This window comes from Stegastes partitus, unplaced genomic scaffold (assembly GCF_000690725.1).
Source record: "Stegastes partitus isolate 25-593 unplaced genomic scaffold, Stegastes_partitus-1.0.2 Scaffold1697, whole genome shotgun sequence".
Classification (NCBI taxonomy): domain Eukaryota; kingdom Metazoa; phylum Chordata; class Actinopteri; family Pomacentridae; genus Stegastes; species Stegastes partitus.
In genome coordinates, this window is record NW_007579428.1 from 37,853 (window position 1) to 60,832 (window position 22,980).

The window sequence follows — 22,980 nt, forward strand, 5'->3', positions numbered from 1 at the left end:
TCACTTGCAGTCCGACGTGGTGGATCTGGGCGTCGGCTTGAATCCGGACCGGCAGCCTATCAGCATGGTGATGCTGCAGGAGTGACAGGCGGTCCGGATCCGCAGAACAGTCGAGTTGGAGCAGAAGTTCTGACGGGAACAAACATCGGTGAGAACCTGCAGCTGCTCAGAGGTTCTGGTTCTGTTTGTATCAGAACCAAATGACTTTAATGGAAACTGGATTAATGTTAGTTGATGTTTGACCTCATGAGTAAAAACATCCTTCAGGCTAGAAGACGAGTTTCCTCGTTAACCTAACGAGCTGGTTCTGGATGTTTGCTGACGGACCAACACGAAGCTTTCAATCCGTCACATCAGTCAGAACCTTGTTGTTTGTCTCTGAGCAGCGTAAACAGGAACACGCTGTAATGAGCTGCTGTTATCTGCAGCGTCTGATCCGCCCAGGAAACACTCACAGAACCCTAAGGGAACGTTGAGGGAACGCTGAGGGAACACTGACAGCCTGCAGAGCGTTCAGCTGTGAGACCTGCAGAGGAAAACTGAAGCGTGTCGGAATCAAAACTCTGTTCTGAAGGTTTTTCTGCAGAAACTTCAGCTTCAGTTCTGATCCGTCGGTGAAACGAGTTCAAGTTCAAACAGCTGCAGACGCCCAAAGAAACATCGAGTTTATGTTAAAGAAACGTTTCTGTGACTGAAGGAGACACGAGATGAAGAAAAAACTGTTAAATAATAAAAATCTGTTTTTATACAAACATTTATTTGTTCTTTTACTTTTTAATGTCAACAAAAAAGATCAACGAGCTGAACCATAAATGAATGTTTTGTTTGTTTACATCACAGATAAAATCCAATAAAATCACAGAAAGTCCTGATAAATAAATAAATAAAACATCCAATAAAACGTCTTCTACGGATGTTTTAAACTGTTTCATCATTTTTTAGTTTGACAATATTCCACTATTGATTTATTTTAAGGTTTTGTTGTTTTTTTTACATCTTTGCTGATTTTCTGTTTTTTTTGTTTTTTAAAATCTTTTTTAAAAATTATTTTTACATTTTTAAACTAAAATGTTTTTATTTTGACAAAAATCTTTTTGAGCTGTTTTCTTGTTTTGTTTGATGAAACGATGTTTTCATCCTGAAATGAAACTAAATTGTTCTGTTCAGCTTTAGAGAACGTTTCAGAACCACAAACAAAAACATGAAGAGTTTAAAATAAATCGTTCTGTGAACAGCCGGGTTCTATGAAGAACCTGCTCCTGCTGGATGAACGAGGGCGGTTCTGTCAGGCAGCACCGATTCACAGAACTTGAGCAGAAACAGGTTCTTTAAGGAACCATTTTCTAAATGGTTCTTGGTTCTATTTTGAACTGAACAGAACTCATCATTTAAAAGTCAGATTAACAGAATCTCTCTGTTAGAACATGTTTCATGTTTTGGGTTCTCGGTCTCACAGAACCTGTGATGGACTTTAGGGAACAGTTTCCTGTAGACGGTTCCTTCCAGCACCTCAACGGATCCTCAAAGAACCATGAAAACGGTTCCTTTAAGCATCATAAAGGACACGTCACAGGTTCTCTAAGGGACCGTTGTCCAGGTTGTTCTTTGTGGAACCACCTGGTTCTGTTTTTGGTGCCATGAATTAAAAAAGTTTGAGTCACTTCTGCTGCATTTCTGGGTTCTTCCCATTAAAACAAATGTAATGTTTTGGGTTCTGGAGAGACAGAACAAGTTCTGAGATGCCGGTTTGGGGTTTGAGAACCTGTGAGGAACGTCTCCCTGTTCCATGAAGTGGAGCTGCAACCAAACCGAAGGTCCATAAAGAGCCACATAGAGGAGGTGAAGAACCGTCGTCTGCAGAACCAGAGAGCTGCTCAGGAACCGTTACAGGACCACGGTACCGAGGAGTTCTGGTTCAGTGTTTTAGTCCCGGAAATGAAGGAAAATTGTCCGAGTTCTGATTTTTAAAAATCGCTTTAAAGCTTCAGATCCTGAACGGATCAGATGAAGGGATCTCCTACCTGACCTCCTCCACCTCCTCCAGGAGCAGCAGCAGACGTCTGGACCTGGTTGATGAACATCAGAGGAACCAGCAGCAGCTGATGGAGCTCCATGATGGTCGTCGTCCTGTTTGGTTCTGATCCTCCTGATCCTCCTCCTCCTCTTTATCTTCCTCCTCCTCCTCTTTATCTTCCTCCTCCTCCTCTTNTCCTCCTCCTCCTCTTTATCTTCCTCCTCCTCCTCTTTATCTTCCTCCTCCTCCTCTTCCTCGTGTGTTTCCTGAGAACCACGGTCAGACAATCTGCTGACTCGGAGCTTCTGCAGCTGAAGTTTGAATTAAAAAACAAACAAACAAAAAGTTTCTTCTTCCTGCAAAAACTGTCAAAATAATAAATATCAAAATAAAAGTTGTTTAATCGACGTCTTCAGGTAAAAGTTTTAGAACTTTATCTGATTTTTATTTTATTTTATTGTTTTTTTTTCTGTTGCTTTAGTTTTATTTTATGTTTTGCTTTTTTAGTTGTATTTTTTTATTTTTTTATTTTAATTTAACAAATTAATTTTACAAGTTTTGCTTTTTTTAAAATTCAGTTTTGCTCATTTTATAAACGTCATATTTATATTTAAATAAATCAAAATAATGGAGAAAAAAATCTAAAAATACGATAAAATCCTGCAAATGTAAGATTTTTTAAAAAGTCATGAATTAAAGGTTTTAACATAAATAAACAGTAAAATAAAAGTCGAGCTCGTTGATCACAAACACAGAACTCTGGTGATCGACCAGCTCCGGGCCTCCGGCGCTGAATGGCAGGAAATCCTGGACGTTTCTGCTCCGTCATCAAACAGGAAAGTTCTGCAGATTCTGAGCAACACTGACTCAGCAGCACCGAGTTACCGCTGAAAAAAAACCTTTAGACGGGTCGAGCTGGAGGCTGAACTGCTGCTGAGACCAAAACTGACAATAAGTCGTGTTTCTGCAAACAGCTGAAAGTTTCACAACTTTTACAACTTTTACAGTTTTACTGCTGAAAACAGAAAAACAAACGAATCCTCCACAAGTCTGAGTATTAATGATCCAGAAACAGATTTCTGTTCCTGTTTGGTTCTATTACAGATAAAAACCAGTAAAATCCCAGAAAAACTGTTTGATTCACACGTTGACTGTAACAACAACAACAACAACAACAACAACAACAACAACAACAGTAAACAACGTCCATGAACGAGCCTCACCTGATTGGCCGGTTTGCTGACTCGACCCTGAGCTCCTCCCTCAGACACCAACGCTGAGCGTGGAGGAGATCGATGGATCCTCAGATACCTGCAGCCGCCTGAAGCTGAACCATCAGAAAACATCAGCCAGAGTCTGATTGGATCTAAACAATAAACAAACTGAACGACGTGATTCAGACGAGACGACGTCACACGTCTGATTATTGGTGAGTTTAAAGTGATCATCAGCTGTTTATCAAGTTTTGAGCTTTTTAAATGTGAATATTTGCGGCTTTCTTTCCTCTGTGACACCAAACCGAACAGAACCAAACAGAACCAAACAGAACCAGACGTCTGATGAATAACTGACTCACGTTTTTCACCGTTTTCACTTCAGCAGCACTTTTAGAACGTCTGACTTCAATCTGCTCACTTTCACATTTTTCAAACATGTTTGTTAAATTTGTGTTTAGTGAACGTTTTCCTCAGTTTGACAGAAAACTTTACAAAAACATGATTTTCCCCCCAAAAAACGTCAACATAGAATAATTTACTCATAAATAAATGTTTATTGCTCAAATACAAAAACAGATGCAGGATTATTTTTTAAATCGAGTTCCGTCGGCTGCAGAAACGATCCAGGATCAGAAGTCTGGATCTTCAGCTTGGACTCAACCAGCTGCAGAAACTGAGACGTTCCTCAATGTTCCATCTGCTGCTGTTGGTTTGAGTTCCTGTTCTGTCTCAGATGGTTCCTGGTGATCCGTTCAGGACCCGGAACTCGATGTGGGAACCTGGAAGAAGATCTCAGCTGCTGGATGCTTCAGTGTTTCATGTCATCATGTTTCTTCCCTTTTTGTCCAGAAACAGATCATCTGGATAAAAATGTACAAAAACGAGTTCTTCTGATGTTTTAGAGCTCAAAGCAGAATCACTGCCGGTTCCACGAGGTCCGAACATGGATCCACTGATAGTCCACCAACCTGAGATCTGCACCAATCACATCTGGAGAAGCTGAAGGTTCAAGTCTGTCGACTTTAACTAATGAATCAAATAGTTCTCAATGATTAAATGAATGAACTGTTCTGATGATTAATGAGCTGCTTTGAATCATTTATAAACAAAAACTGTTCATTCTCTGAATTTAATTTCCTGGTTTGTTCAGGAAACTGAACATCTTTGGATTTGAGACAAAACAAAGAATTTTCATAATTTCTGACATTTTAGAAACCGAAGAACGAATCAGTTCATCCAGAACACGACTGAACAAGAAAACAGAACTTTGGTGCAGCTCGGTCCACCTCCAGGGACGGAATTTAAGTTTTACTCCTGGATCTCCAGGTCGAATGTGGTCCAGGTGTGGATTACAGGTGTGCTGTCTCCAGGTGTGTTGCCTCCAGGTGTGCTGTCTCCAGGTGTGTTGTCTCCAGGTGCTACTTGCAGGTGTGCATGTCGTTCATGCTCTCGCAGCGCCTGCAGCGGACGTAGCAGCACCAGACGAACTTGCACTCGCAGCGCTGGACGTGTCGCACGACGTGTGTGTTGTATCCGCGGCCGCAGCACAGCAGGTTGCAGCCGTCCGGCCCGGCGGACGTGCGGTTGCAGCGGCGCCCCCTGGTGCCGGCGATGCCGCGGCGCCGGTCCTCCAGGCAGTAGTTGGGAGACTTGTTGAAGAAGATGAGCTGGTGCTTGTCGACGGGGAGGCGGCGCTGCTCCTTCCTCCTCGTCTTCCTCCTGGAGCGGTCCGACACCTGGACGCTGCGCTCGTAGCGCTCCTTCAGGTACGAACCGACGCGCTCGAACGCCGCCATCGTCCTCCAGCACGTCTTCACGGCGCAGGACCCGGAGACGCCGTGACAGCGACAGTCGGTGGACATGGTCCTGTCGATGGCCTGCAGGACCAAACAGAAAACCGTCAGTGAGGAAGCGAGTCCCGAGTCGGAGGACGGGCGCAGGACGGCGCTCACCTGCCGGCCGGCCTCGCTGTTGTGCTGGTTGATGGTGTTCGGCGTGAAGCCGCCGCGGACCGTCGACGCATTCGTCGCCGCGCCGTCGATGAACTTGCGGCTGAACCAGGTTCCGTACTGGATGTGGTCCGAGCAGCCGCCCCAGTGCCAGCCTTCGGCCGCCGAGCCGCCGCCGCGAAGCCGCGCGTCGCAGCCGCACTCGGTCATGTTGCCCTGACTGCAGGAGCGCGTGACGGCGTGCACGAGGCCCGCCGCCATCACCGCGTAGATGAACGCCGTCTCTTTGGTTCCTGCAGGACGAAGAGCATCCAGTCAGAGGAGAAGAGAGACAAAGTTCACCTGAAGACCAGCTTCAGGTCGACTCATCGACACTTCAGCTGCTTTCACCGAGTCCTTCAGCGAACACCGCTGTTTTCATCACTTACTCCTGATGAGTTCATCAGCTGTGCTCGTTACGCTTCAAATCCTTTTAAGTTCAACTAAACAGACTCAGATCAGATCAGAAGCAACACTTCAGCTGCTTTCAAGCTTCTCTTCAACCAACACTTCTCATCTCTTGAGCTTCAGCATCAGTACTTACCACCGACACTGTAAACGGACGCTTCAAATCCTTTCAGTGCTGCTTTCATTTTGCTCTTTTTAAAATCATTTCCAGCTGTTTTTATATATTTTATATTATTTTTAAACTGAAAGCAGTTGAAGTGTCGGCTGACATTTCAAATCTTGGTAAAAATGACGTCTTTGGCTTACATTTCAACTGCTTTCATCGTTTTCCTTCACAACATCTCCTCTGACAGTTCATCAGAATGTCCTCTTTACGCTTCAGCTGCTTCCAGTCAAAACTATTTGCTGCTTTCATCTTTTAAAAAAAACATTTCAGCTTCTTTTCCTGAAAGCAGTTAAAGTGTGAACTGAGGCTTCCACTTCAGTCACACTGAAGCGTTTCTCAGGAACCGTCACGTTCTGAAGATCGTCTTCATGGTTCTGATTTGTTGAACTTGTGTATCAGGATCAAAAACGAGTTCAGAGAATAAATCTGAATTAATTCGGTCGTTGGGACGTCCTGATTGAAAACATGTGAGCGACTCCTTCAGAGAAAACAATCTCGGCTGCAGTTATTTCAGTTCTCTGTTAACGAGACGCAGCACAGATTCAGACGACTTCAGCAAACATTTAATTACAGAGTCTGGCAGCGGTCAAAGTGCATGTTAGCATTAGCACGCTAAACATTTGCCTTCAGAATGCATGCTAACATGTAAGGGTCAGTATGCTAAAGTCTTTCAGTTGTTAACATGCCTTCTAGAATGTTAAAGCTAGCATGTTGAAATTTAAAGGTTTCAAAATGCATGCTAGCATGTGAAAGTTAGCATGCTAAAGTTCAAAGGTGTCAGTATCTATGCTAGCATGTAAAAGTTTAAAAGTGTCAATATCTAGGCTAGCATGCTAAAGTTCAAAGGTGTCAGTAGCTAAGCTAGCATGTTCAAGCTAGCCAAAGTGTTTCATATTATCACACATGTTAACATGCTAATGTCATCATGCTAAAGTCTTGTATTTGCTCAACATGACGCCTGCTAACATTAACATGCTAGCATGTTAGCAGTGTAAAACTGCTTTAGCATCTCAATCTGTTAGCTTGTTAAAACATGCTAGCAGGACATTTTGTGTAAAAAGTGTAGATTCATGTTAACATGCCAATCTAAGTAAACAATGCTAATTTATGTTAGCATGCTAAATGATCTTAGCATGCTAATCCATGTTAGCAGTACTAATCTATGTTAGCATGCTATCGATGTTAGCATGATAATCCATTTTAGCAGTGCTAATCTATGTTAGCATGCTATCGATGCTAGCATGATAATCTATGTCAGCTGTGCTATTCTATGTTAGCACGCTATCGATGCTAACATGATAATCCATGTCAGCAGTGCTAATCTATGTTAGCATGCCATCAATGCTTGCATGATAATCCATGTTAGCGGTGCTGCCCCCTGCAGGCAGACAGCAGCAACTTCAGTGAATCTGATTTGTAGTTTTTCAGATCTAAGCTGAACTTCTTTAGAGGTTTAACTTCAATCTCTGCTCTTTGATGCTGATTACTGATTATTGATCATTGATCAGTGAACAAAATGCTAACAACTGTCTCCGACTGTGTTCAAAGTAAAAAACTGGATCTTCATCTAAACATGTTTCTGTTGCAGCAAAATGAACAAAAGAAGTGACGAGCGTTGAATCCGTTTGTCTGTAATTAAATTAGTTTAACGGAGTCTGAAGCTCTGATTCGGTTCAGCTGATGTTTCATTCAGTGAAATAAATTCACTTTTGATGATCAGTCGGAGCTCAGCACAGAATTAATATGAATGTCTAATAGTCTTCATCCTGTAGTTCATGTGTTCCACCAGCAGGGGGCAGAGTTGGTTCACAGATTCAGGTTCTTCACTGCAGAAGCTGTTTAGATGAAATCTGGTGGAAATAAAACCCTGAACTAAACATGAAACTACGAGAACGATCAGAAAGAAAAACGTCGTTATTTATACAGAACATTTACGTTAACGTTACGAACACTCGTTTATCAGACCGACTTATTAATTATGCAGATTCATTCCTCTGATTTAAATATTACAATTAAGACACGATACTGTTAATTACCGTAAAGCCTCTATGAGATAAACACGATGCAAACTTATTAATTTAAATATTCAGTTTAAGATCCGACAGGAACGAACCTGAAGAACATAAATGTTGATGTTTTCTATCAAACTCAAACTTTTCATTGTTTTGTTGTTTAATTTACTTTCAGTTTTTATTTATAAATTAATATTAAAGTCATGTTTCATGTTCCAGACGTTCTGAGGAGCTCGTCCAGGTGTTTCCAGGTGTTTCCAGGTGGAGGAGGAAACAGGAAGTCACATCGACGTGAGTGTGGTTTGAATTCAACTGCTGCAGAGTTTAAATCATCATTTAATTACCAACACAAGCTGTTAAATTAACGTTCGTTAAAGGTTCGTCTGAATAAAAATAATTAAATATTTAGAGCCTCAGTTTGATTACAGGAGCTCCTGGAGATGAAAATGTTCCAGTTTATCAGTAAAAACGCAGTTTGATGATTAAACCTCCAGATTTTTTAAAAAGTTGTTTTTCTAACTGAGCTTCTGTTTGTCTGAAAAAATAGTAAACAATAATAAACAACAACAAACAACAACGATCAACACTGAACCACGTGACTGTTTGCAGGAGGATTTATTCATTTCACATAAAACCAGCTTGTGTGAAACTAATTAATTATTGTTTAGTTTTAAATATGGTGCGTTTAAAAACAAACAAACAAACAAAAGTTCATCTGAATAAACAAACATTTTTAAAAAATGGTTTTAAAGCTGAAACACTTCATTTAATAAAAACTGTTTTGAGCAGAAGTACTCGGATACTCACCGCTGCTCAGCTCGTGGCCGAACACCGGCGGCTGCTCGGCCGTGGAGCAGTTCCAGCGCTCGTGGCGGAACTGGCTCTGACACTCGGCCACCGCCAGCCGCGCTCCGTCCTGGACGCTGGGCAGCAGGAAGGGCTTCCGGCGGCACAGGTCCCGCTGCCGGGGGCTCAGCGGCAGGTTGGCGCAGCCCAGCTGCTCCGCGGCTCCGGCGGAGGTCACGCCGAGCCACCTGGGGACACACACCAGGGTTCTCTGGGAAACCGTCCGTTTCTCAAAAGTCTCGTCGGCGGAGGAGTTCCAGAGAAAACACGAGGCGGGTTTAGAGTCAACAGAACCGGGTCTAAAATTCGGCGTTAAAATAAGAACAACTAACAAACCGGGTCCAGAGTGTTTCTAATGACATTTGCAGAATTCCTGATTTGACGCGCAGAGAAAGTCCGCAGGTTCTGAACACAACTCTGTTTGTGTGGTTCTTATGAGCCGAACCGAGCCTCAGCTGCTCGGTCTGCAGGATGATTAATAAAGTTTATTAAACGTGACACGTGACGTTCAGTCTGACGTCATAAAACCTTAAAACAAACCGTTTTTAACGGAATTCCGTTTTTATGGAGACGCGCGCAGATTCTGCTTCAACCGAACAGAACCTTTCAGAACTCATCCCGGCCCAGTGGATAAACGCTGTGAGCAGTCTGACAGCTGGTCTTAATTGGATTTCCTTAATGAATTGCTTTAACGCAGCGCGCGTGCGGCCACTTTGGCGCAGATCTCGTGGACGGACGGTCCGCGGGATTTGGACCGAAACGTTGTTCTGCTTCTGTCCTCTGAGCAGAAGCACATAGATCAGATTAAACGCTTTTGAAACGGAGTCTAACGAACAGCAGAACCACCGAACCTGAGAACACAAAGCGACGCGTAATGGTAAAGCTCTGATTCGTTCTGGTTCTGATCAGACCCGCAGCCACCTGCAGAGAAGCGGAGCTCTGTTGAACTCTCACATTCTGGTGCTGATTCGGAACAGATGCGTCCGAACCGCAGAGTTCGTGTCTCGGCTCCACAGAACTCTGATCACACCTGCTTTACCTGCAGAGCCGAACCTCAGTGCGTAAAAGCGGCTCCGAACGGTTCCATGACATCCAGAACTCAGAACCCTGGAGCTGAACGCGTCCCGAGGTCCGGTCCCGGCTCGGCTCATACTTACATCCAGCTGGACCGGCAGCACAGCGGGCACGCGGACACCAGCAGCAGAGTCAGAGTGCACATGCGTCGGACTCCGCAGCTCCGAACCTCCATCCCGCCTCAGCGCGCCGCTCTCAGTCTGCCCATCGGAGCTCCAGGCGGCCCGGCGTCCCGGTGCCGCTCTGCACGGACGATGAAGACGTAAAGTCCAGCTTCTGCTCTGCAGCAGCCGCAGCAGAACTCTGGACCAGTCCGAGACCCGGAGGACGCTGATTGGAGCAGAGCGCTGAGCAGCTGACGTCAGAGCTGGACTCTGATTGGTCGGATGGATCAGACGCGTCATTATTATGATGATGATTATTATTGTAGGTTTGTGGATGAGCTCTGGTGTGAAGGTTAAAGTGAACCAGATGTGCATCCAGGAGAGAAAAGGTTCAATAATGAACTGGGTTTAGATTTTATGTTCATATTATAATAGTCATGACGTATTTGCTAAATCAGGGAGAAGTCAGACCAAGTGTTTATGGATAAACACAGTCAGGAGATCATAAATGTGCAACAAGTTCTTTCATAGTTTAACTGGAGCTTGTTGGATTATTCAGATCCAGATTTTACAAACGATCTGCGATGATTCAAAATGTTTTTAAGCAGAAAGAAACTCAGACTTTGGTCGCAGCAGAAGAACAGAGAATAAAAAGTCCATTTTATTACTGTTCAATGTTTTAAAACTGGAAATAAGAAGCCGACGGGACACTTTGTTGATGAAGAAACAACATCAGATAAGTTCTGAAAGGAACAAACAGAAAAACGTGGAGCTGCTGTGTTTTAAATGTTGGTCACAGTGACATAAAACAAGCATGACAACAAACTGCTTCTGATCGGCTGGATGCTTAAAACTTAGAATAAAAAGTGACATTTGATCCGTTTACTGATAATATTAAACGTTAAATCGCTTGTTATTGAAGGACGTGATAAAAATCCTCCTACATGAAGCAATAAAACACGTTTAGCAGCGAAACACGCAAAAAGAAAGAAAAGATGAGATCGGATGAAATTCTAATGAATTTAGATCAACTTACTGTTGTTTTGTTCAGCCGCTGCTTCCAGAAGAAAACCTGGATTCAGGTTGAGTTAAACTGGATTCATGTTGAGTTAAACTGGATTCACGTTGAGTTAAACTGGATTCATGTTGAGTTAAACTGGATTCACGTTGAGTTAAACTGGATTCAGGTTGAGTTAAACTGGATTCATGTCGAGTTAAACTGGATTCACGTTGAGTTAAACTGGATTCATGTTGAGTTAAACTGGATTCACGTTGAGTTAAACTGGATTCACGTTGAGTTAAACTGGATTATAAACAACTCAGATCCGTTTGATTCGTATAAATCTTGTGTTTTATTATAAAGTCGTGATTTAATCTGTGTTTAAAAGAATCGAAGCAGAAGAACAGCTGAAACGTTAAAACATCTTCACAGTTGGATTCGTTGTTTGTGTGTTTTATGTATAAAGAGTAAAACCATCGTGTTCGTATAAATAAATGCGTAAACATGTTCAGAGACGACAGCTCGATAAACATCTGTAGAAAAATATAGACGATGTGAGCAGAGCATCATTTAAGACGTTTGCTTCTGACCACAGCCAGAAGAATCTTTGGTGCGGAGCCGATATACAGGACGTATAAATATATGTACAGGGACGGGACGGCCGATCAATCATCAATCAGCCACCGATAGATCAATATGTACAGGCAGGAGGCAGAGAGGCTGGTCAGAGGCAGGCAGAGGAACCGATCGATCATCGATCAATATCAGAAATACAACACATGTAAGGAGGCAGCGAGATGCACAGAGCTGATCAATACGTCAATATCAGACGGACTACCGACTAGTTAGTTCTAGTTAGTAAAACTAGTTACTACCAGTCTGGAACTGGAAAAGCAGCATTTATAGGAAACTAGTTACTATGCATCAAAAACTGGTTAATACAAGTCCTAAACTAGTTACCATACACCTGGAACTAGTTAGTGTGCATCACAAGTTAGTTACTACAAGTCAGAAGCTAGTTAGTGTACATAGGAATCTGTATGTATAAAAACAACTAGTTACTATGCTTCAAAAATAACTTCCCCCAAAACTAGTTACCATCTGAAACTAGTTCCTACAATAGAAAAGCAGTGTGCATCCAAAACTAGTTTATACTGGTCAATTCATCAATATCAGACGGATTACTGACGGGTCAGTACTCGTTAGTAAAACTAGTTACTACCAGTCTGGAACTGGAAAAGCAGCATTTATAGGAAACTAGTTACTATGCATCCAAAACTAGTTAGTACAAGTCAGAAGCTAGTTAGTGCCCATTGAAAAGCAGTATGCATCAAAAAACTACTTACTACACAGTCAAGACTAGTTACCATACACCTGGAACTAGTTAGTGTGCATCAGAAGTTAGTTACTACTAGTCAGTACCAAGTTAGTGTTAACCTGTATGTACCTGACAACTGAGCTAGTATGTATTAAAACTAGTTAGTACAATTTAGAAGCTAGTTAGTGCCCTTTGAAAAGCAGTATGTATCAAAAAACTAGTTACTACACAGTCAAAAATAACTAGTTAGGATCTGAAACAAGTTCCTACAATAGAAAAACAGTATGCATCAAAAACTAGTTTATACTGGTCAGAAAATAGCTACTGCAAGTCAAAACTAGTTAGTTGAGTGATACATTTAACAAGCAGCATTTATCAGAACTTAGTTGCTGTGTCAGAAACTAGTTATCACACATCTGTAACTAGTTAACACTCATCTACAACTACTGATTATGCATCAGACATTAGTCAGTACACATAACTACTTACTACACAGAAAGAGCAGCATGTGCTAGTAACTAGTAACTATGTGTCAAAAACTAGTTAATATGAATCACAGATTAGTCACTACGAATTCAAAACTAGCTAGCGCAAATTACAAATGAGCTATTATGAGTCAGAGAACAGCTAGTACACATCAGAAACTAGTTAATGCAAAATATAAAGCAGCATGTGTCAGAAACTAGTTGCTACACATCAGAAATTACTTTGGATGAATCAGAAACTGGTTAGTACAAAGAAGAAGCTAGTTAGTCACATAAAACAGCAGCATGTGTCAGGAACTAGTTGCTACACGTTAGAAACTAGTTAGGATGCTCTCAGAACTGGTTAATGCACAGAAAAAAATAAAGTTAGCATGACTCATATGAATCAGAAACTATTTAGCACTCGCCAAAAACATAATCAAAAAAACATAAATCTTAATCAGAAACTAGTTACCACACATCAGATACTAGTTAGTACAAACTGGAAACTAGTTAAGACATATAGACAAGAAACATGTATCAGCTAGTTAGTATTTGTCAGATACTAGGTACAACTAATAAGAGACTAGCTTATAAATCTATAAAAGCAGCATTTAGCAGGAACTAGTTACCACATGTCAGGAACTAGTTACAATTTATCAGAAACTAGTTACCACATGTCAGGAACTAGTTACAGTTTATCAGAAACTAGTTACCATATGTCAGGAACTAGTTACCACATGTCAGGAACTAGTTACCATTTATCAGAAACTAGCTACCACATGTCAGGAACTAGTTACCATGTGTCAGGAGCTAGTCAGGATGAAACCTGGCTACTGTGTACAAAAAAGTTTAGTATCAATCAGACACTAGCTGTAAAAAAGCAGCTTGTTTCTACTAAAACTATCGAGTGTACTTGAAAAACTAGTTAGTTCTTATAAAACTCTGGTTAGAACACAGTATGAAGTAGCTGTTGTGCAGTGGAACTAGTTAGTAGCCAGCAGAACGTCTGAAGAGAACTGGTTTGCATGATGAGCTAACAGGTGCTGACCAGACAACCAGCTGGTTAAGTGGACTTTAGTGAACTCTGGTTCGCTCCGTTCTGATGGCTTTACATTCGTTCCTCCTCCTGCTGCTGCTTTTAGGTCGAATCAGAGAACAAGTCCTGGTCCAACATGAAGTCCACGTCCTGGAGGGGGCAGCCGAGTCTACCTGCAGGACTCACCTGTTCACCCTCTCAGGTGTTCAGTCTCTGGTTTTAGGACACAGACGGCTCAGCAGGATCTCCGAGTACACCTGGTTCACTGGTCCTCTCACGTGATAGGTCGCGGGCTTAGGCTCCGCCTCCTGGGCCGTGTCCGGCACGGCTGATTGGCCGCCGAGTCCAGGTGCGGTTCTGGTCCGGTTGGTTGTTGACGTCGCGTCGTTGGGAGGTTTTGTGGACCAAAACTTCTCCACCTGAGAAAACGGAGAACAGCAAGTCGGAGATCAAGAATCCACCAGGTTCTAAGACCTTCTGACACTAAAACCTTCTGCTGGACACAAACAGGACAAAACTTTACTGGGACACTAGAAACTTTCACTAGAACACTAAAGACTTTCTGCTGTACACTATTAACTGTCATCGACACACTGGACATGTTCACTAGAACGTTAAAACTTTCTGTTGAACACTAAAATCCTTCACGTGGACAAACATCCTTCTGGACGCCGTCCGATGTTTCCTGGAGGACGATCTGAGGAACCCATCGTGTGGTTCTGTGCTGACTGAAGCCGTTACCTCGTGGAAGTGGCAGGCACATCGTCCCTGCAGGAACTCTTTGTATCGACCCATCGTGATGCTGAACGTGTCGATCACCTCGTACCCATGATGCTTTGCGGCGGCGATGATGTTGCCGTTCTCTCGGTACAGGTTCTGTATCTCTGCCTGAACAATCAGTTGATAAAAAGCAAGAAGGGTGTTTTTAGGTCCCACAGAGAAGACGGCAAAGAAAAGAAGAGCAGCTCAAATGTTGCACCGCATGCAGCAGGAACCAGGAACCAGGAACCAGGAACCTACCAGGCTGAGAGATCGGATCCCGTTGACTGGAAGGTGGAACCCCATCCCCAAAGACTTGACCACCACCAGGATGTTACTGAGAGACTCTCTGAGGAGGAGGAACAGCAGAGACCACAAGGTTCTCAGTGACACCAGAAGTCAGAGACGGAACGTTCCACTGTTACCGGAGACTTTTAGTCAAACTAATCATGGCCAGGAACACGATACCCAGAGCAGGAGAACCGCAGGGATCTATCTGAGTTCGGTCCTCTGCAGAAATATAAAGGTGCTGACTGGAACCAAAATGGTTCTTCACAGTGATGCCACAGAAGAACCATCCATTGTTCCACAAAGAACTTTTTGCAAAATGTTCTTAAAGGACCTTCAAAGCTATTTCAAACCAGGCACTGTAGATGTCAGTCCAAAAAAACTAAAATAAGTTCCTTAAAGAACAGCTTTCTTGGTTGTTTAAGGAACCCCCAAATGTGCCTCAAAGAACCTTAAAAAATGGTTCCATCCAAAGAACTGAGACAAATATCGGTTCCGCACAGAACTATTTTTAAGACAGTTCTTTGTGGCACCACCTGACTCTGTTCTGATAACAGCACTTACAATCATTTAGGTCATTTTTGAAGCAAAAGGTTCAGTGTAATTCTTTGCAGCAATTCTAGGTTTCTTCTATTAGAACACCGTATTGTTGGGTTCTGGACTTCCGGTCAGACAGAACCACATGTTCCGAGAAGCCAGCGTGAGACTGTGGAACCTGTGGTGGACATTTCTGACTGTTTTCTGATGTTGAATAGAACTGATGATCCATTGATAATGAAAGTATTCGTTAGCTGCAGCTCTACTTTCATGCTGCCACCAAACCAAAGAACTCCGATAAAAACGAAGAACCTTCAGTACTTTAAAGAACCACATAACGTATGTGAAGAACCGTCCCTTAAAAAACCGGGTTCTTCTATATGTGACGGTGCGCTTAGGAACCAGAGAGCTTTATGAAGAACCAGCCTGTGGGGGATGTGAACCTGTATGCTGATGACACCTGTGTTTATATGAGAACTCACCTGTCCAGAACCTCCTGGACCGTCCTCAGGTGATCCGTGTTGAGCCACTGGACTCCTCCCACCACCAGAACCGTCCGGTTAGAGTTCTCCAGAGGCTGCGACCTTCACAGAGGTCATAGAAGAAAGTCCTCAGCACTGACGAAGCCCCGCCTTAAAGATGGAGTCTGACAGGTAACACGACTCACCTGTTGAGCAGCTGCATCAGAGCTCGTCTGAAGGTGGGTCTCTGCTTCTTCTCCAACCAGAACTGAGGATAGTACGAGTAGCTGACCAGGCTCCGCCCCCCGTTCAGGTTCCGGTACACCAGCGTGTCGTGAGCTTTGCCCCAGTCCTCCAGGCTGGAGTTCACCCGCTCCATCAGGAAGTACATCATCCCCCGATTGGTCGAGTCTCCGATGAACATCACCTGCAGACGGATGGACCAACAGGTGAACCACTGACATCATGACAACCAATCAGAGAGAAGGTCACAACCCACCGTCAGCTGACCTCACCTTCCTGTCCGTCATGCAGTCCTGCAGCAGGGGGCGGTCCACCAGCGGGTGGTAACAGTCGTCAGGTTGCCAGGCAACCTCCCTCCAATCACACGTCCTGTTGTCAGAACAGCTGAGACACGGTACCACCCACCGACCTGAGACAGGTAAGAGACAAACAGGTAAGACAGGCAGACAGGTGATCAGAGAGCTGGTCTTAAAGCGACAGTCCCCCTAGGAGGTCTCACCTGGGACGTCTCCGGAGCTGCAGGTCTGATCTGGACTCTGAGAGCTGATGTGAGGCTGAAGACCACAGAACCGACCCGGTTGGACCTGCAGACCACAGTCCTGGAACAGAAACGGAGGAGAACATCACAACTCTGTGTTTGGGTTTAAGCTGTGCAGGATCCCGGTTTATGTGATCAGGTTTAACTGATCCTGAACGCTACATGTTTCCATGGAGACAAAAGCAGGTTTCTACATCAATGGACTAAATCAAACAGAACAAGAGCTTCAGAGGAGACTTTAGTCTGACTTCAGATTCCTTCGGTGGAAACCTGGAAACAAACTTCTGATGAACAATAAAAACACGTTGAAGCTTCTGATTATAAAACAACAAACATCTCTGAGATCACACGTTACCCTCCATTAACATACAGCACCAGTTAAATACAACTAGCTCAGTTAAACTAACTAGCTTCTAATTGGTCGGACTCCTCTCCTTGTTTCTGTCAGGTCCCTTTGGACCAATCAGAAGCCTTCACTGTCTTCTTCTTCTGCTATCTCTTAAATCAAAGCTGCTTCTTCTCTGGTCATCTCTTCTTGGTTTCAGGACAGTTGTTGGACCTGATGTAGACTAGTTTACCTGGTTATGGACTGGTTTACCTGGATGTAGACTAGTTTACCTGGTTATGGACTGGTTTACCTGGTTATGGACTGGTTTTAGACTAGTTTAAAGCTGGTTTCAAGACAGGTTTAAGGCTGGCTTTGGACTAGGTTTGGACTAGTTCTAGACTCGTTTTGAAATGGTTTTACACTGGTTTGAGGCTGGTTTAGGACTGGTCTTTGGCCAGTTTTAGACTGGTCTTGGACTGGTTTAAGGCTGGATTTGGACTAGTTCTACACTGGTTCATGTGGGTTTTACGCTGGTTTTGGGCTGGTTGTAGACTAGTTTTAGAATGGTTTGACACTGGTTTTAGGTCAGTTTAAGGCTGATTTTGGACTTGTTTTGAATTTGTGGTAGACTGGTCTTGGACTGGTTTAGGGCTGGCTTTGGACTAGTTTTGGATTAGGTTTAGACTAGTTTTAGAATGTTTTACACTGTTTTTTTTTTGGTTGGTTTAAGGCTGGTGTTAAACTGGTTTTAGCCCAGTGACAATCTGGACCAGTGAGCAGCTTCCACTGTCCAGCATTGTGTCATTGTCTTCTTCTTCTGTTCCCTCCTCGGAATCAAAGCCTGGTCTTCTCCTTTCATCCCGTCTTTCTTCTTCTCCTCCTTCTTTGTGCGTCCGGTCCAGCCGTCGTCCTTCCGTCTCCCGGAGGTCAGAGGTCGGATAAACTCGAGCGGCCCGGTGGGAGCCTCCACGTCTGGCCTCCACTTCAGAGCCGCCGCCGCCACAAACACTCGCCCTCCTCCTTCTTCTTCTTCTGCTGCTGCTGCTGCTGCTGCTGCTGCTCCGTCCTCTGGTGCTGCTGCAGCGGGTTTCGACGCGGCGGCGTCACATTCTGCACGCCGGCGTCGCAGCTCGCAACAAAGTGCGACAAGAAAACTTAACAGGGATTTTCTTGTTCGTACCTGAGCTCAGTGTAAACGCCGCGGCGCTGCTCTGAGATCGGCCGCGAGGACACGGCGACACCAAAAAAACGCCGCCGCCTTTCATCCCTCAACAGGCGGCTCTGTTTGAGGCCGGGCCACTGCCACGTCGAACACACTGCTGCCGAGCCGCACATGGACCGGACAGGACGGGTCAGGACAAAAGGAAAGACCTGCAGCGCTTCAACGTTTAGACTCAGAAACAGGAAACAGATAAATAAAGGGAAAAGCTGAAGGTTCAGTATTTAAACCTTGGAAGCAAATAGAAACTAAATCTGAATGTATTTTCTTTTAGACACTTTAGATCTTGTTTGTGGGGATCAGAACCAGCAAAAAGTCCATTAAAATGAAGCCAAAGAGCCTTTTCTCTCCAAACATGAGAAACAAACTGCAGCAAACAGAAACCGTCCCGATGAAGACTCTCTGGTTTCACCGTCTGATGGATCAACTGAGAACGAATCTGATCTGAAAGCAGCAAAAGTCAAATAAAATAAAATAAAAAATCTACGCAGAAGAAAAAACTGCATCTTTAATATTTGAACCTTTAGATTCAAGCAGCAGGAAAAAGCAGATTAACTTCAGATGAGTTCATCCTGATGAGAAGAAAAGTAAGGACCAGATATAAGAACCTGGAGCGCGTGCAGAGTGGAACCAAACCAGAACCGGCAGATTGGACCACGTCCTCTAAACACAATGTGAGTTTATATTAACGAATTAAACACAAACACGTGTGGAGGTTTAAAGTCTTTAAACGTGTTCATATCATGTTATATTTTGAATTTCAAACTAAAATCTTTCATGATAATAAAGAGAAAACTGAAGATGGAGGAAATTAAACTTTGGCTGAACTCAGAGTCATTTAATGCAAAACAAATCTCATTAACTGAGTTAATTAAACAGTTTAAACTCTGACAGCTTCAGTATTTATTTGAAATATCTGCAGAGAGAAACTAACGACTGTGACTCGGTTGAACATAACTTCATGAGAGGTTGTTGTAATAAAACTTTATTTTGTAGAGTTCAGTTTGACTCGTTGTTCTGACTGATCTTTGTTTTTTAATGTCAGTATTATTAATTATTAATTAGCTTCCTGTTGTGCAGACGAATTTCTCTGCTTATTTCAGTCTAATATTATTCAACCCTTCATAAAGGACTTTTCAAAATAAAAGCACTACAGATATCGTAAAAGTCACAAACATTGAATAAAACTCTTGTGTTTAATTTAGACTCAGTTGATTTAAAACTAAATTAAATTTGAGGTATGTTTATAAAATTATTTAAATGACATAGAAACAAAAGAAGAACTTAATTTTTATCCAACAATAAAACTGTTTTTTTCCTCCGTATGTGGAAAATCTTGATGTTGCTCAACTTCCTGAACATCTAGAAAATGAATGAAGTGATAAATGGAGCAGATGTGGATGTCTGAGCTGCAGCAGAGCGAGATGTTCCTGCTGACGCTGCTCAGTTTGTTTAAAGCAGCAGATCCACGTAATGAAGCTCCGGAGCCGTTTGTCGGCTCGAGTCCATCAGAGCAGAACAGCGACCCGGATAATCCCCGGCGGTGATCAAAGAGCCGAACTGATCCGATTAATCCAGCAGATCCCTTCCAGAAACAACCACGTCCTGCAGAACCAGAACCCACCGAGAACACGAGCTGAGTGGAGCTTAAAACAACCAGAACCGAGCAGGATGGAAAACAGACAGAACCAGTAAAACATGGAGAGAAATCAATCTGCAAAACAAAATAAAATCCTAAAAACAGCAACGAAAAACCACGAAAACAGCAGAAATATTAGAATAACTGGAGACAGACAGAAAGAAAAATCCTCTTTCTGTCCAATGAGTGAAGCTGTTGATGCTAAATGAACATAAAGGTGAGTTTCAGATCCACTGAAGGGACGAGTCACAGGAAGAATGTTAAAAACAAAAAACTGTCCAGATGATACAAAAAATGTTCCAAAAATATAAACAAAAATTATTTTTAAAAATAAAATTCTTGAAAAATAAATTCAATGTCTACAAATATCCATAAAATGTGAAGAACAACTAAATATTTAAATCAGCAACAACAGAACAAACAGTAACGTGAAAAAGACAAAAAATATGACGTCTGGAAAATATAAAATAAATAAAAGTAAGAAAAAAGAAAGAACAATATATTGACAAAATATTGTCCTAAAAAAATGAAGAAAATGAAGAAAATGTCTGAAATATTTCAAAAGAAAGAATAAAAACTAAAATGATATTAATAAAAATGTGACAATAAATAGAATAAATAAAAATATATAGAAAAATATGAAATCACACAAAATGAACAAAACAACAAAATTAGCAAAACAAATGAATAATTAAATCTCAAAGTGTCTGAAAAATATTCATGAAACGTAAAATAAAATATTAATAAATTAACTAAATGTTTTTACAACATTTAAAAAACACACTGAGACGTGTTCGAGCAGAAACATTAGAAAAACGTTGGATAAACGTGGATTCAACGTTTAGGTTCAGTTTCATCTGAAGCTTTTCGTCTCTCTCAGGTTTGAACAGGATTAAAGTCTCATCGTCTCGCTGCAGATCGAGTCGGACCGAGCAGCGCCGCTGCCAAAACATTTTGTTCTGTTTAACTCAGGAATGAAAAGCTGCTTCGTGTTAACGCTTCACATCCCATAATAACCCCAAGACGCTCCGCAGCAGCCGGACAGCTTCTGTTGGTTCACAGAGTCGGTAAACGGAACGAAACCACAGAAACCATCAGAACCATCAGAACCATGGATTCATCCTACCAGGCCCGGCTCAAAACAAACAACAATAAAAGTTCACATTAAACAGAACTTCCTGCAGCAGAGACCAGAACTTTACCTCACATAACACCAGGGTCGGATCAGAACTTTACCTCGGATAACATCGGATCAGAACTTTCTCTGAATGTCAGTTTAGACAATTAAGTCCATCAGAACGTCAAACAGAGTTAAATGTCAGATTAAAGACGGTGAAGCTGCTGCCGGTTCTGGAACCTCTGAGGACGCATCAGTGGACCAGGTCCAGACCGGGCAGAGGTCCAGAACCAGACACAGAACAGACTCCGGTCCAGGTCATATTTAGATCTTCTCTCGTCAGTTTCATTACTGAGATTCTAATTAAGGTCAAGTTGACATCATTTCTGAGGAACTTCCTGGTTCCACTTGGTTCTGCTGTAGAAGCTCCTGATGATGTTGTTCTCTGGATGTTCTCCTGCTGGAATGTTCCTCTTCTTCATCTGGTCAGCCAGTATCCTGGTTCATCCTCAGACATTCATGGAGCTTCTAGAAACATCATCAACACCTTCTGCCCTCATGCAGCCCCACATCATGATGCTGCCACCTCCGTGCTTCACTGGCAGGACCATGATCCACTGTGGTGGTCCTGGTCAGGTTCACACCAAACATCTGGACTCCATGTGAGCCCAACACATTGATCTCCATCTGACCAGAGGATGTTCTCCAGCATCCATCAGGCTTCTGTTCATGTTCTCTGGTGAACTGTGATGTGGAAGTTTAGCTGTGAGCAGCAGCCAGGTTTAGTTCTGCTCCTCCGTCCATAGAGGCTGATGTTCTGAAGTGTCCTTCACACTGTGTGAGCTTCACACTAACTCTGGTCTCCATTGATCAGCCCTGTGCCAAGTCTGAAGCAGCTGCCTTTGTCTGGTGTCCACAGCTCCATAGTGACAGTAGTTGACTGTCCGTGGAGTCATTGTAGGAGGACGACCACTGCAACCCTGATCAGTGCTGCTGTGGCTCCTTCTGGACCTCCTGGTTCCTGCTCACACTGGGCTGCACTGGGTTCTAGCTGCTCACTGGTCTTCTGGATCCTTTTCCATCTTTGTCCAGTCTCTCAGTCAGATGTTTCTCCTCCTCTGTTCAGGTCTTCTCCATGTGGAGCCATGATGCAGACATAGATAGACACAGTCCAGAGGTCCAGAACTGAGAAGGTTCTGTTCTGTTTGTAGAACCATGTTCATGCAGGTAGACTGATGGAAACCACAGCTGGACCCACTTTGGTTCTTTGAGGTTCTACTCTGGAGCCTGAGTGTTGAACGTAGTCTTTATAAGGAGTTTGTTTTTCTGTAAAACTACTTAGAACCCGGTTAACGCTCTGGGTCACGTTCTTCAACATCAGAACTTTTCCTGCAGCTTCAGCTCCACGTCGCTGTGATTCTGCTGCCACCTGCTGGTTCAGAAGATCTTCAACAACTCTGCTGCAGCTTCAACTCCAAAAACACCAGAAATAATCCAAACAGCTGCAGCTCCTGAACTAAACACCACCTGGTTCAGAAGCTGACCGACCAGCAGCTCACAGACCAACAGAGTCCAGCTCTTCACCAGCATCATAGCAACCAGCGGAACTTCTGGTGGGTTCTGCTGGTTCTGGTCTAAACTACTTAAAAACACATTTAAATGACTGATATGTTGTAATCTGATTACTTTATTGACTTGTTGTCTGTGTCTGTAAATCAGCAGAAAAGACAAAGTTCTCTGTCAGCGTCCTGGAAGCTGCAGCACGTTTATGGTACCACCTCCATGCTTCACTATCAGAACCACATCGTCACTGAGGTGGTTCTGGTCGGGGGGGTTTATAGAAGTTCACGTTTTCTGACTGAGGACTTTTTGTAGTTTCACCCTGAAACAAAACCTTAAAACACTAAACTGGCTTCTGAGAGTTTCGTGTGTTCTAAATGAAACGAGGATCCGCTGAGGAACGTTGGTTTTGTTGCTTCAGCTCAGCATCGATCTCGGGTTCCACTGGTTCCACTGGTTCCACTGGTTCCATAAACATGAGATTTATTCTGATGTGTGTCGAATTATCACCACGTTGTCTGCTCAGGGTTCATCTCCAGGTTCTGGATCAGAGCATTCAGCAAAATAGGTTCCACATGTTGTTAAAATTCAACATGAACCAACATGAAGCAGCTTGTAGCTCTGCACACCTAGAACCCACA

At 43.1% G+C, this 22,980-nt stretch overlaps 3 protein-coding genes across 3 annotated transcripts in view; all 3 read right to left on the reverse strand.

Annotated features, from left to right (window-relative positions):
• Nucleotides 1-48, reverse strand: part of stab2 (stabilin 2) — a gene marked incomplete at its 3' end in the record, with an annotated part of 37,868 nt that extends 37,820 nt beyond the window's left edge. Inside the window, exon 1 of the mRNA XM_008301677.1 lies at nucleotides 5-48. The remainder of the gene's footprint in view (nucleotides 1-4) is intronic.
• Nucleotides 49-3,765: 3,717 nt separating this feature from the next.
• On the reverse strand, nucleotides 3,766-9,900 carry wnt16 (wingless-type MMTV integration site family, member 16). Its single transcript, XM_008301672.1, has 4 exons — nucleotides 9,809-9,900; nucleotides 8,613-8,839; nucleotides 5,184-5,473; nucleotides 3,766-5,108 (listed from the first exon to the last, which is right to left on the reverse strand). Exons 1-4 carry the CDS (start codon nucleotides 9,898-9,900, stop codon nucleotides 4,650-4,652), a joined length of 1,068 nt encoding a protein of 355 aa, XP_008299894.1. The 3' UTR covers nucleotides 3,766-4,649.
• A 572-nt stretch (nucleotides 9,901-10,472) lies between these two features.
• Nucleotides 10,473-22,980, reverse strand: part of cped1 (cadherin-like and PC-esterase domain containing 1) — a 32,142-nt gene continuing 19,634 nt past the window's right edge. Inside the window, exons 15-21 of the mRNA XM_008301678.1 lie at nucleotides 16,438-16,537; nucleotides 16,211-16,347; nucleotides 15,902-16,122; nucleotides 15,717-15,818; nucleotides 14,671-14,758; nucleotides 14,392-14,538; nucleotides 10,473-14,069 (exon numbers count right to left, since the gene is read on the reverse strand). Coding sequence (XP_008299900.1) covers nucleotides 13,857-14,069; nucleotides 14,392-14,538; nucleotides 14,671-14,758; nucleotides 15,717-15,818; nucleotides 15,902-16,122; nucleotides 16,211-16,347; nucleotides 16,438-16,537 — 1,008 coding nt within the window. The 3' untranslated portion in view covers nucleotides 10,473-13,856. The remainder of the gene's footprint in view (nucleotides 14,070-14,391; nucleotides 14,539-14,670; nucleotides 14,759-15,716; nucleotides 15,819-15,901; nucleotides 16,123-16,210; nucleotides 16,348-16,437; nucleotides 16,538-22,980) is intronic.